Source organism: Orcinus orca, chromosome 8 (assembly GCF_937001465.1).
Source record: "Orcinus orca chromosome 8, mOrcOrc1.1, whole genome shotgun sequence".
NCBI classification, from domain to species: domain Eukaryota; kingdom Metazoa; phylum Chordata; class Mammalia; order Artiodactyla; family Delphinidae; genus Orcinus; species Orcinus orca.
Window position 1 is genome coordinate 104,145,842 of NC_064566.1, and position 13,405 is coordinate 104,159,246.

A 13,405-nucleotide genomic window follows, 5' to 3' on the forward strand; every position below is an offset into this window, starting at 1 on the left:
CCACAGCTACCCTCCTGGTCTGAGCCACCAACATCTCTTGGTGGGCTCATCACCACAGTGTACACCCATGTCATCTCCTGTCCTGAACACAGCAAGCAAGGGGATCCTTTACGTAAGGTGAGGCAGGTCACACAGCTCTGCTCAAAACCTTCTAACGTCTTCCCATCTAATTTGAAATGAAAGCCAAAATCCACACAGTGGCACCGGAGCCCCAAGGAGAATCTGATGCCCTTTCACCTCCAGACCTCATCCTATGTCTTGACTCACTCACTGCTCCAGTCAAACTGGCCTTCCCACTGATCCTTTAACAAGCCCCGACACACACTCGCTCAGTGTCCTTACACTTGCAGTTCCCTCTCTGGGAAGCTCTTCCCCCAGGTAACATGCGTATCTCTACTCCTCATCTCCTGCGAGTCTCTGCTCAAAAGCTACCTTCTAATGAGCCTGTCCCCAACCACTCTACCCTCCTTTGAAATTACAACCCCACATGAACCACATCCAGTACTTCCTAACCCCTGTACCAACATCCCTTCTAGGCTTCATTTTTCTCCAGAGCACTTACCTACCTTAGTATATATGTATTGTGTGTGTTTGCCTCTTTCTCTCCCTCTCATCCCACTTAAGTACCAACAACAAAATAACAATATTTTTGTCTGTTGTGTTCACTATTTTAGCCCTAGTACTTGGTATGCACTCAATAATTGTCTGATCAGTGAATGAACAAATACTAGAAATGATCAGAAATGAAAAAGCTGCTTTATTTATGGCAAGGATTAGATCGAGCCCACCCCTAGCACTGGCTAAAACATAAATGGGAGTTTAGGAAACATTTTTGATAATTACAGTGGACATTATTCTTGTTTATAATTATTAATCAACCGGTTTAAAACAAACACTATGTATAAAGGATACAAATTAATATAAAATAGAATATCTACCCACGAGCAAAACAATCTAAGTGACGAAGAAAGACACACAAAAAGTGAAGTATCAAATTCAAAATAACTCATTGCCATACACTATTTCCAAGTGAGTGACACAAAGAATAGCTACTGTAGGCTGAAATGTAGTCCCTCGTTATTCAAAACATAGTCTTAGGACCAGTATTATGGAATTACCTGGGAGTTTCTTAGACATAAAGAATGTCAGGCCCCACCCTAACGAATGATGGTCTACAGTTTTTAACTCTCTCTCTCTCAGGCAGACTGAATGCACAATCAAGTTTGTGAGGCAGCAGCTTAAGGAGCCTTCGTGAAGAACAGAGTAAGTCATCTCAGGCAGAAGAAAGGTCACAGGCAGGGAAAGGGGCAGACCCAAAGTATAAATGAGTGGAGAATAAGGAAACATGTTCTGATGCTGAGCAGAGAGGAGAAAAGGAAAAAACAGGTTACAAAGATAAGTGAGTTCTCAGTATTTATGGAGCATCTTAAATTCTAGGCTAAAGATTTTGTATATAATTCTGGCACAAAGGGAAATCACTGAGGTTTTCTGAAGTCAGGGATTACAAATTAAAAGCTGTATTCTAAAATTTTATTTTAGTAGTAAATATTAAGATAAAGTAATTCTACAGGCATTAATTGTGCATCCACTGTGCACGTATCCTGTGGGGGAGACAAGGATGAATGAGACACACTTGTCAATTGTGAGGAGACTGCAATTTCGTGAGCAAGTGGAACAGCTGCTGTTAGATCTGACTTGAGGACAAACAGGACACGGGCCTAGGGAGAGGCGGGCCAGGGAGAGACAGGCCAGGGGGAGACGGGTCAGGGAGAGATGGGTCAGGGAGAGACAGGCCAGGGAGAGACAGGCCAGGGAGAGACGGGTCAGGGAGAGACGGGTCAGGGAGAGACGGGCCAGGGAGAGACGGGCCAGGGAGAGACGGGCCAGGGAGAGACGGGTCAGGGAGAGACGGGCCAGGGAGAGACGGGCCAGGGAGAGACGGGCCAGGGAGAGACGGGTCAGGGAGAGACGGGCCAGGGAGAGACGGGCCAGGGAGAGACAGGTCAGGGAGAGACGGGCCAGGGAGAGATGGGCCTAGGAAGAGATGGGCCTAGGGAGAGATGGGCCTAGATAGAGACAGGGCAGGGAGAGACGGGTCAGAGAGAAATGGGCCAGGGAGAGACAGGCCTGGGAGTGACAGGCCCGGGAGAGATGGGCCTAGGGAGAGATGGGCCCGGGAGAGACAGGCCCGGGAGAGATGGGCCGGGGAGAGATGGTCAGGGAAACTTTCATGGACAAGAAGATTATGGCCTGAGTCTAAATACAAGGAAAATTTCAACTGGGCAAAATGGGGAGGAGGGCATTTCAGACTGTAGGAACAGTCGGTGCAGTAGGAGCAGAGGGAAAGCTATGACACCACGTGGTATGTGCTGAGGACACAGAAACAGAGGCCAGTGAGCACAGGGAGAGAGAGCAGAATGGGAGAACGGAAAAGGAAGATGGCCGGAAACAACACAGTAAAGTAGTCTGGAGGTATGTTTTATATGTAATGAGGAACTATGGAAAGATGTATTTTAATTAATTAGAGAAGCCTTAGAAAGAATGATGGCTGAAACAAAATTAGCAAATTAAGTAGGTTCCTATAAGCACTTCTTTTCATCTTCCATTCAACACATCTTTTGCCCTAATATCTCTTCTGTTCATATACAGAAATACATTTTTATTTACTCTTGTTGTAATAAAACCAAAACATTCGTTTTTAGAGAGAAAACAATACATTTTACCTCTATTCAATGTTCCATGGTGGGAAAATTCTGGGTTTTGAGTTAAACAATCACAAATGAGTGTAATCCATCTGGTGCACAGCCAGGGCTACCTAGGTGTGGACAGTGGTTACTAGGAGAGGTCAGAAGACTTCTGCAAGTTCAGCTCTGAAAGCTCAGGCACAGCGTGGAGCTTTCTGAGTCTCAGCTGCTCCACTAGTTAAAAAACTAATAAGAACCTGCTGTATAAAAAAATAAATAAAATTCAAAAAAAAAAAAGTGGCGTGTGGGGGACAGAAATACATTCCGCATCCTTAGTACACTGCAGGGCTGTATCGAGATTCAAATTCCCATTTAAATAACAAAAATACAGTATTCAAAAACTCTAAGGCAACTACAAATATGTGACGTTATGAATTTTCTGTTTTTCCCTGATGCAGAGTGAGAAAGTATTATCTTGATGTATCCCTTACCATGTATTCCGAGAGAAAACCACCCGGGCATTCTAGCATTTTGGAACTCTTTTAAGTCTTACCTCAATGCCTCCTAGGGTACTGATTTTCATATCTGATTCTTAAGGTATTTGCCTCCAGAGTAATAAAGTAATGTGTTCAATGGGAAGAATATTCAATACAACATTCCATTTCAGGTAAGTAAAAACCTGAACCTTTTTACTTGCTATAGAGTGGTCACCTCATACTAAAGTGATGTCAGGAAACATGGTTACAGAAGAGCAAAGTGCTGGACATTCAAAGAAAGAAAATGGAAATAATCCAGAAGTAAACAAATGAAAACAAAAGAAAAAAACTATAATTAGGCAAAACTGCAAATAAAACAACAACAACAAAACACAAGATACTAGAGGACCAGTTTCCTAAAAGGATAACACAAGGACTTTTTAATTTCAAAATTATGCCACAAATTCAGGCTGTGTTACCTTATAAACTACTTATAAGGATTTCCTCAGCATTACATCTGATTACTAAGTCTTCCCCCAAAATGAAAGCCTCAGCTACTTCTATGTCTGCTAACAAAAAAATTCAGACAAAAATCTGTGATGCAAACTCTATTCAAGTGGCCATCCAGAGAAGCTCCTTTCCTCACCATGGTCCCATGAAAACTACTGCAATTCACTTGTTTCAGTGGTATACTGTGAAATATTTGCATATAGATTTATACCAACAAATAATATATTAAATAAGCACCTACATAAACTAAATAGACCTAGTTTCAGACACTCCTGAATTTAAATGATATAACATAGTAAATAAACGTAAGTCGACAAAAAATAACAGCTGATATTTATTAGGTATCCAGGGGCTTTAAATGCCTTATCTCTAATCTTTAAAAGAATCTTGCCTCACTTCTTAGATGAGGAAATTTAAAATCAGAGAAGCCAAATGACATGCATATGGACAGTAACACATGGCACAGGGATGAAAATTCAAGGCTGCGGCCTGTGCTCTCACCTCTTTGAGCTGCTTTTCACATAGGTATATACATTAAATAAAACATCTGCATTAAATCTGTTATCACAAAATATCTATTTTATGGGGCGGTTGCATTAAGACCCTAAGAAATTACCTATTTGGACAGGGTGGAGTGAAGGGTAGATTATAATCTATGTAAAGTAATAGATGATCATTGTAAAGGAGTTAAACAATACAGGAGCAGAGGAAAACAATGAAATGTCTCTTGTTATAGCTACAATCTCATTCCGCTTTCCAGTCAGGTATGTATCCTTCCTGATCCTCTTCTATGAGTTTACAATGGGATTATACTGTTGCATGATTTGCTTTTTCATTTAACAAGACATCACAGAAAAAATCCCCTGGGTTAGCACATAGGCTTCTACCTCATTCCTTTTGAGGGTTGCACAGTATTTCACAGTATGGAAGTATAAAATCTATTTTGAAAAAGTAATTTCAAACATTTGTGTATTAAAGCGATATTGTAAGGAATATTTACCTGGATAGGAGGTAAAAAATGCAAAGTGACCAATTCAAAAATGACAAAGGACTTGAATAGACACTTCTCCAATAGGCACATGAAAAGATGCTCCACATCATTTCATTTCTGTATAGTCACCATCTGGATCAACAGAACATTACCAGCACTTCAGAATCCTCTCTCCTACCCATCTACTCACTCTCCTCTCCAAATGAAACCACTGTCCAAACTTTATCACCACAGAACAGTCTTGAACTGTATGATTTTGAACTCTCTCTATCTATGTGGAATTACCCGGTGTGAGTGTGTGTGTAAATCCGGCTTCTCCCACTCCATATTTATTTTTGTGAGACTCATCCATGTTGCTCCACACAGACATAACTCATTTCATTTTCATTGGTGTAGAAGAATCCACTGAATGAACATGCCTTTATTTATCCATTCCACTACGGATATAGTTTTGAGTTCTTTAGTTTTTTGACAATTAGGAATAAGGTTGCTATGAACATTCTATACACATACCTAAGAACGGAACTGCGGGGTCACAAGGTATATACATGACAAACTTAGTAGGTAGTGCCAAACAGTGCTTGTCCTGCATTACGCTTCCCTGGCAGTGTATGAGAATTCCCACAGGTTTACATCCTTGCCAACTTTTGGTATCGTTACTCTTAAATTTTAAGCATTCTGGTGGGTGTGTTTTTGTGAGTTAATAAAGTTTTTACTTGCATTTCCCTAAAGACTAATGATGTGGAACATCGTGTCATGTGCTTATTCCGCATTTTGATATTTGTTGTGAAATTCCTGATCAAGTTTTCACTCAATTAAAAAAATCAGTTTATCTGTCCTTTTCTTACTGATTCTTTACACACTTTGGTTACGTGACCTTTGTCAGATATATGTACTGCAAATATCTTTCTCACTGTGTGATTTGCCTTTTTCACTATCGTAATAGCATATTACAATGACACTCTGAACTTTAATTAAGTTTAATGATTAAGCTTCTCAGTTATTATTACTGATTTATGTCTAACCCAAGATCATGAAAATAGGTCATGAAGATATTCTACAGTATTCTCTTCTAAGTCTTGTTTTACCTTTCATGTACAGATCTATAATTCTCCATGACCTAGCAACTTTTATTGAAATGGCTGTCTTTTTCATAATGCTCTGCAGTGTATGAATCAAGCATCTATATAGACACAGGTTTGTTCCTGGACTCTATTCTTTGCCACTGTTCTGTCTATCCTTGCATTAATCTCAGTATCTTAATGAGTGAAGCTTTAACAGTAAGTCTTGATATCTATTGTATTAATTTTCCCACTTTTTTGTTCTTCAAAACTGTCTTGTGTGTTTTGGGCTCTGCATTTCTATACAAATTTTAGAATCGATTTAGAATCAGTTGTCAATTTCTAGAAAAATCCTAACTCAAAGCTTGGGGCAGTATCAGCAACTCTGCCCTGTTGGGCTCTGAACTCCATTTGTTGTTCCGTGAGTGCTGCGACATTCTCTACTCCATCAGCTGATACCCTAGGGGGCTAATGTCCCCATACACTGGTGTCACGTATCTGGATGTCCTTCTTCTGCTTAATCTTAGCTCAGTAATTGTTTACTACCTTGTTAACTCTCTAGTCCTTCAAAGAGATCTTATATTTTTACATTTCTGTCCAAATTTTCTGTTTTCAGAGGGAGGGTTTGTCTAAATTCCCTAGTCCTTCATTTTTAGAAGCTCATGCTTCAAAAGTAAGCTTTGCTTTTCTTCTCTCTTCACCCTCTCTCCACGTTCCACCCTCTCCCTCCCTCCCCCAAACCCCCTCTTTCTTTCTTTCTGGAAGAAAAGGTGGATAAGGTGGGGACTCCACCATGGAAATTATAAAAAAGACCAAATGTTGATCCTAGAAACGAAACACCTGATATGAGAACTGAAGAATTCATTAGATGGGCTTCAGAGAAGCCTGCACAGAGGGAAGAGGTCAACAGAAAGCACCCAAGCTGGAGAGAGGACCAATGAGCCAACATCAAAGACATAACTGACATGTGGAGGAGGAGAGAGACAGAAGGGCGCAAAACAAATATCCGAGGAGATAACAGCTGAGAACACTAAAAACGTGAAGACAGACACCAGTAAATAACTGCTGGGTAAATGCTGCACAGGATAAACACACAGAAATCCTCACCTGCTTCCTTCCTCTTCCTCCCACCTCAGCCTCACCTGCCATTCAACCAGAACCTGTGGGGACTGAACTAAATGCCAATTTCTTTGGGACAAGCGTCTACCTTTCTTCCTCTTTTCTTTCCTCTTCTTTTCTCCGCCCCCTCCGCCCCACACACGTTCTTTTCCTTAAGGTACCATGGATACATGCTATCTTGGTCAGGACACAGTGACTCATTCATTTTATTTTTACATACACAAATAATTGGACATATGGAGAACACTAAGAAGAGCTCCAAAGGGAAGGTTTTCCCCATTGCCCTTGTTGTGCAATAATACAGGGAGCTTTAAGTTGCAGTCTTAAACTATCTGCATCTTTCAGATCTGGCATCTAACATGACAGATGGCAATGTTAAAAATAAAGAGAACATTAAAGTTATTTGTACTGCAGGCAAAGACAGTTTTAAAGTGTGAAACAAGCCTGAGGCTGATAGAATTCACATCATCCTTTTCAAAATGTATTAAGAAGGCACATTTTCCTATGCCAACCCTGCAATGCTGCTCACAACAGATAAAATACTAGCTTTTGAAGGTGTGCTGTCATTATGTATCATTACTAATTTAGAATTAACAACGCCATACAGGTCTATTAACAGAAACCTATTTTCTAGAACTGTCAATAACTGATTAACTTTCTCAAGTTTTAAAAGTTTTGGACGTTATCACTATTAGAAAATCACTTTCATATTCAGAACATGAGAAAGTATAATATTTGATTGATACAATGTAATATCAATATTAAGCTAATATTTAAAAACAGTATATCTCTGAGGCGAAATTATCAAAGAGAAGACTTTATAATTAATAAAAGTTAAGCTTACACAGCAGAAATACATAAAAATAATGCACAAGAAATAACAATAAATTTTTGATATTGAATTTTAATAACTTTAAAATAGTGACCACAAAAACCCATGATCATCTCAATAGATGGATAAAAAGTATCTGACAAAATCGAACACCCTTTTGTGATAAAATCATTCAACAAACTAAGAACTGAAGGGTGTTCGTCAACCTTATGAAGGGCATCTATGAAAACCCCACAGTTAAAAAGTTACTTAATGGTGAACAACTAGATGCTTTCTCCTAAAATCAGAAGACAAGGATGCCTGTACTCAGAACTTCTATTCAACAATGTAACATATCCAGGGCAACTGGGCAGGAAAAAGAAATAAAAAACATCCAAACTGGAAAGGAAGAAGTAAACATATCTCTGTTCACAGATGACATGATCTTATATTTAGCCTATCCCAAGAAATCTACTAAAAAACCTATTAGAACTAATAAAATTTCAGCAAAGTTTCAGGATACAAGATTAATACACAAAAATTAATTGTATTTCTGTGCACTTGCAGTGAATAATAAGAAAATGAAATTAAGAAAACAATTCCATTTACAATAGCATCAGAAAGAATAAAAATAAATTTAACAACAGATATGTAAAACTTTTACTCTAAAAAATTTTAAACTACAAAATATTGAATGAAATGAAAGGTCTAATAATCAAATGGAAAAATATCCCACGTTCAAGGACTGGAAGACTTAATGAATACTGGCAAGAAGGTAATACTTCTCAAATTGATAAACAGATTCAATAAATCCCTATCAGAATCCCAGCTCTCTTCTCTGTAGAAACTGACAAGGTGATTCTAAAATTCATATAGAACTGCAAGGTACCCAGAAAAACCAAATCAATCCTGAAAAAGAATAAAGTAGGAGGACCTCCCAATTGAAAAATTTACTACTAAGCAATGGTAATCAAGACAGGGTGGTACTGGCATAAGAACAGACATATAGATCAATGGAAGAGAACTGAAAATCCAGAAATAAACTCATATGCCTAAGGTCAACTGATTCTCTACAAGGGAGTCAAGTCAATTCAATGGGGAAGGAATAATCTTTTCAACAAATCGTGCTCAGACAACTGGATATCCAATGGAGTTGGACCTCACACCACACACAAAGATTAACTCAAAATGGATCACAGACTAAAATATAAGATCTAAAACTATAAACTTAGAAGAAAACATAGGAGTAAATATTGACTTTGGGTTAAGCAACATCTTCTTAGATGAGACATCAAAAGCATAAGTGACAAAAGAAAAAAATAAATTGAACTTCGTCAAAATTAAGAACATTTCCACTTCAACAGACATCATCAAGAAAACGAAAGACAAACCAGAATGTGACAAAATATTTGCAAGTCATATTATCTGATATAGGACTTGTATCTGGAATGTATAAAGAACACTTACAACTCAATTAATAAAAAGACAACCCAATTAAAAAATATACAAAGGATCTGAACATTTCTCCAAAGATATACAAATGGGTAATAAGCACATAAAAAGATGTTCAACATTATTAGCCATCAGGGAAATGCAAATCAAAATCACAAAGATATATCACTTCATACCCACTAAGACAGCAATAACCAAAAAAAAAAAAAAAGTAACAAGGATATGGAACAATTGGAATTCTCATACACTGCTGGTGGAATTGTAAAACAGTGCAGCTACTTTGTAAAACAGTTTGGCAGTTCCTCAAAAGGTTGAGCACAGAGTTACCATACGGCCCAGCAATTCTACTCCTAGATATATACTCAAGAGATGAAAACATACATCTATACAAAAACTTGTACACTAAGTATTACATTATTCGTAATAGCCAAAATGGAAACCCAAAGTGAATGGATAAAAGAAATATTGTATATCCATACAATGGACTATTATTTAGCCATAAGAAAGAATGAAGCACTGATACATGGATGAATCTTGAAAACATTATGCTAAGTGAAATAAGCCAGTCACAAAAAGACTATATATTGTATGATTCCATTTATGTGAAATGTCTAGATTAGAGAAATCTAGAGACAGAAAGTAGGTTAGTAGTTGCTTAGGGCTGGGGGGAAGGGAGAGGATGGGGCAGTGTCTGCTAATGGGCATAGGATTTTTTTTTTTAAGTTACTGATGCCATATTTAAACAAGGAAAGAAAACTACAGCCATCACAACCACTAATGAATAAGTACTCACTGAGAAAGTGCTTTTATGTTTAACAAGTTTACCCAAAGAAGGGGGATTTAACAGAGGATAAAAATGCCTTGAAAAGAGACTGAGAATCCCACGGTGAGGGTAGAGAAGGGCAGAGGGAATGTAATACAATCAGGAGAAATACACTTGATTACTCCCTCCTCCTTCTAAAATCTTTTAGTCTTTGTTTTTATTTTCTTTCCAAAAATTTACATCACATTAAAAGGTTCCAGATGAGGTATTCTGTAAAATTTGTCCAGATTAAATCACCCCAATAAAAACAAAAATTTCCAGTTTTAAATTTTTACCCCCTGTAACACATTGCTCTACATATCTGTAAAATACTCCACATACTTATACAGCACTGTAAATATACTATATAAATGACAACAAATGCTGTTTAAAATAGTTTTGATGTTCACAGGCACTGATAAAATATACATTCCCTTCATTTATTAATTTTCAGCTAATCATACTATCTCCACGTCAATTCTTTAAACCTGGTATTTTCTTTTATTGTTTTATTCATTAATAAGCTACATTCCTACTATATAACTGTAAAAACAAATAATGACAAAGCTTAATGGAGCAAACAGTTCTTAAAATTGTCTAAAATTTTGAATGCATGTAAACCTTTGTGAAATGATCAATAGAGAGAAAAGAATATACTAAAAATCAAAGCCACATAAAATTAAGAGTGCATATTATGACAATAAATGCAAAGAATAGTTAGACAAGCTATGTGCTTGACTGGAAGGGAAAATCTGAATCTTCAAGCAGTTGATAAATAATCACATTCATGAAAAAGTGTACTCACCGGGTTTTGGCACTGAGTTGGTCACTGACTGGGGAACTTTCTGATTAATTAACTCAACACAGTGTCCAGGGAAGAGTCCCACCTAAAGAAGAAAAGCAGCAAAGAGAGGATTTTAAACCAGAGAACAGACCAGTGCATGAACACTGCCAATTCAATTCCAGTAATGTGCTCCACAGCCCCTCCCAATGATTCTGTTATTCCAAGACTCTATATCACTGATGATGCCAATTATACAAACAATAAAACAATCTGTTGCTATGAGTATATCGAGTTACGTGTTTTATTTGTCTAAATATCTAAGTCTGCTTTCCTAGTTTTACCTTTTAATTTCCCAAGCTTCTTTTACACCAATTAAAATATTTAGTCTGATACCAAGCTATGTGTGCAAGAGGTATAATTTATACCTGTTAATAATTTACTTTGCTGAAATTTCAATCTAGTTGTGTTAACACCTCTGTCAACTTTCATATTTACTGATTTCTCTATATGATTTAAAAAAAATCAACACTAAACCTCATTCAAATTTTTTTGCAAATTTTCTCTTGTTTCTCTCACAGGTTCCATGAAATGACAAGACTAAAATAAATTGGTGAAACAACTGCTCACTTAAAATCCTGGTATCCACTGTTGTTAAAGAGCCCAGTAGTGCGTGGATAAGTGGGAAAGCAAGAGAAGAAAACAACCAATCTCGGCAGTGGTAACAGACTCTGGCTTCACGCCAGTTTGACATGGTAGCAGGATTGCTCATGGTGTTAGGTAGATTCCCAAGGAGCTGTATTAGTAAAATACTGAGCTCCAGATCACCCAGAGATACTACATCGCCAACAGAATGAATAGAGAAACAAAGAGCCAGGAAACAAAAGTAAAAAGGGAATTTTTACCAATATTTGTAGATGTTTTCTTAGATGGGAATATAATTGGGCTGCCAAGCAGCAGATGTTAAAGCTGAAACAAGAAAACTACATCACTTTGTACATCCCTCTGTTGTCAAGACTCTGGGGGAGAAAGGAATGGTCTTCCAAAAGTATGATTCATTGTGAAGTTCTGAGCTGTGTAATTTCCATCTGTGTGGGATTATTTTCACATGCTCACTTGCTGCATTCTTACTTCAATTTCTTGATCGATATTCTATGTTAGTTCTTAAAATTATGAAGATGTAACTAGTTATCAAGAGCTGAAAGGGCTTATTAACAAATCTGCAGTTTTGTTTGAAAGATTTGAAACTTGGGTCTTAGAGTTCCTCTATGCTTTGCCTTCCAAAATGATGCTCTAAGTATTTGCTTTTATTGGTGAAATTCTATATCATACTTTACTCAACTTCCTATTTAACTAATAGCAAGTAGAAATTCTTCCAAGATTGGTTAGAACCAGACAAGAATCAACTTGAAAAATTATTCTCATTCTCTCTTACGCAAATCAGTTATAAGATAATCACTTATGGTTAAGTGTAGCCCCAGGATTAAGAGGGCCTGGGTTCTACTCCAGGTCTGCCACTTACTGGTCGGGTTTATAACTTAGCCTCTGTGTTTCGGTTTCTTCCTCTAAACATAATAATACTGTACCTAATTCATAAGAGTTGTTATGAGAATTAAATGGATCAGTATAAGCAAAGTGCATATAGTAAGCACTTGAGAAATGCTGTTTATTCTTTATTATCTCAATATGCTGGCCACTGGAAGATCTAGAGGGCTCCGGCCCCTCCACTGTATGGATATGACACACAATACCTACCACCTTTTGCTTGTGTATACTTAAGTTTCGTCACTGTCAAATATCATTCTTTCCATAAAATTCTAATTCATTTCAATTTGTAAACATTTTCTGCAATCTGCTATAGAGAAAAGACCACCCATTTACTAGGCTCTGTGATCTGCAGCAAATTGCTTAACATCTGTCTGTTTCTTAATTTGTAAAAATGGGACAACATTAGCTACCTCAATAATGTGTGTGAAAGCACCTAGCCTAGTTTCTAAACTCAAGCATCTGTCAGCAAACAAAACTAATTTTCCATCACTTCTTCACAAAGACTGAACAAAGCTTAATGATCTTCTTTGGGGAACTGTATCTTACATACTAGTTACACTTTCACCTTTTGAATGTCTCAATGCATCAGGTCTAGGTATATGGGGGAAATGCTACTGTGTACTATGTAGAGGTAGGTCCATGACAGGTTCATCTGACGCCTAATTCCAATCCCTGCTCACCTGTCTCCCTTTATTATAAAGTGCAATATTACTAAATATTAGCTAAACTAAATATTCAGTTTCCCAGATTCCTTGCATTCAGGTGTAGCCACGGCACCTGTAAAAAGCTTTACTGCTACTGTTCTGTCTCTTCTTTATGCTGTGTACGTAGGTATTGGGATTGGATCTGCAGTAGCCATCATTTGACCTTAAAGAAAGGCCAAGAGAATCTTAGAGAATTCTGCCTAGCATCATTAAGCTGCTGACTCAACTGCAGCAATGCTACCTTTTCTGTTCACTTTTGTTTCCTGAAGCCAAAATCACTCTTAACTGTAACTGTTTACAGTTAAGGTAACTGTTTTATTTAAAGGAGTTAATTCTGTATACTTGTGAAAAGCAAATAGATCCTGTTTTCCTATTATAAAATTTCTATCATAAAAAATGAAACTGTGTTCTACTGAAAATATACACATAATATAACTAACCCTAAAAATATAGTTAATGAACATTT

General features: G+C 37.4%; 1 protein-coding gene across 7 annotated transcripts in view; it reads right to left on the bottom strand.

Moving 5' to 3' along the window:
• Positions 1-13,405, bottom strand: part of ARHGAP32 (Rho GTPase activating protein 32) — a 266,634-nt gene that overhangs the window by 60,493 nt on the left and 192,736 nt on the right. For all 7 annotated transcript variants that reach the window (XR_004477239.2, XM_033406971.2, XM_049713594.1 and 4 more), the window contains one exon: positions 10,712-10,793. Coding sequence is in view for 6 of the 7 variants with exons in the window: in XM_033406971.2 (XP_033262862.1) it covers positions 10,712-10,793 (82 nt within the window). In the remaining variant the exon portion in view is untranslated. The remainder of the gene's footprint in view (positions 1-10,711; positions 10,794-13,405) is intronic.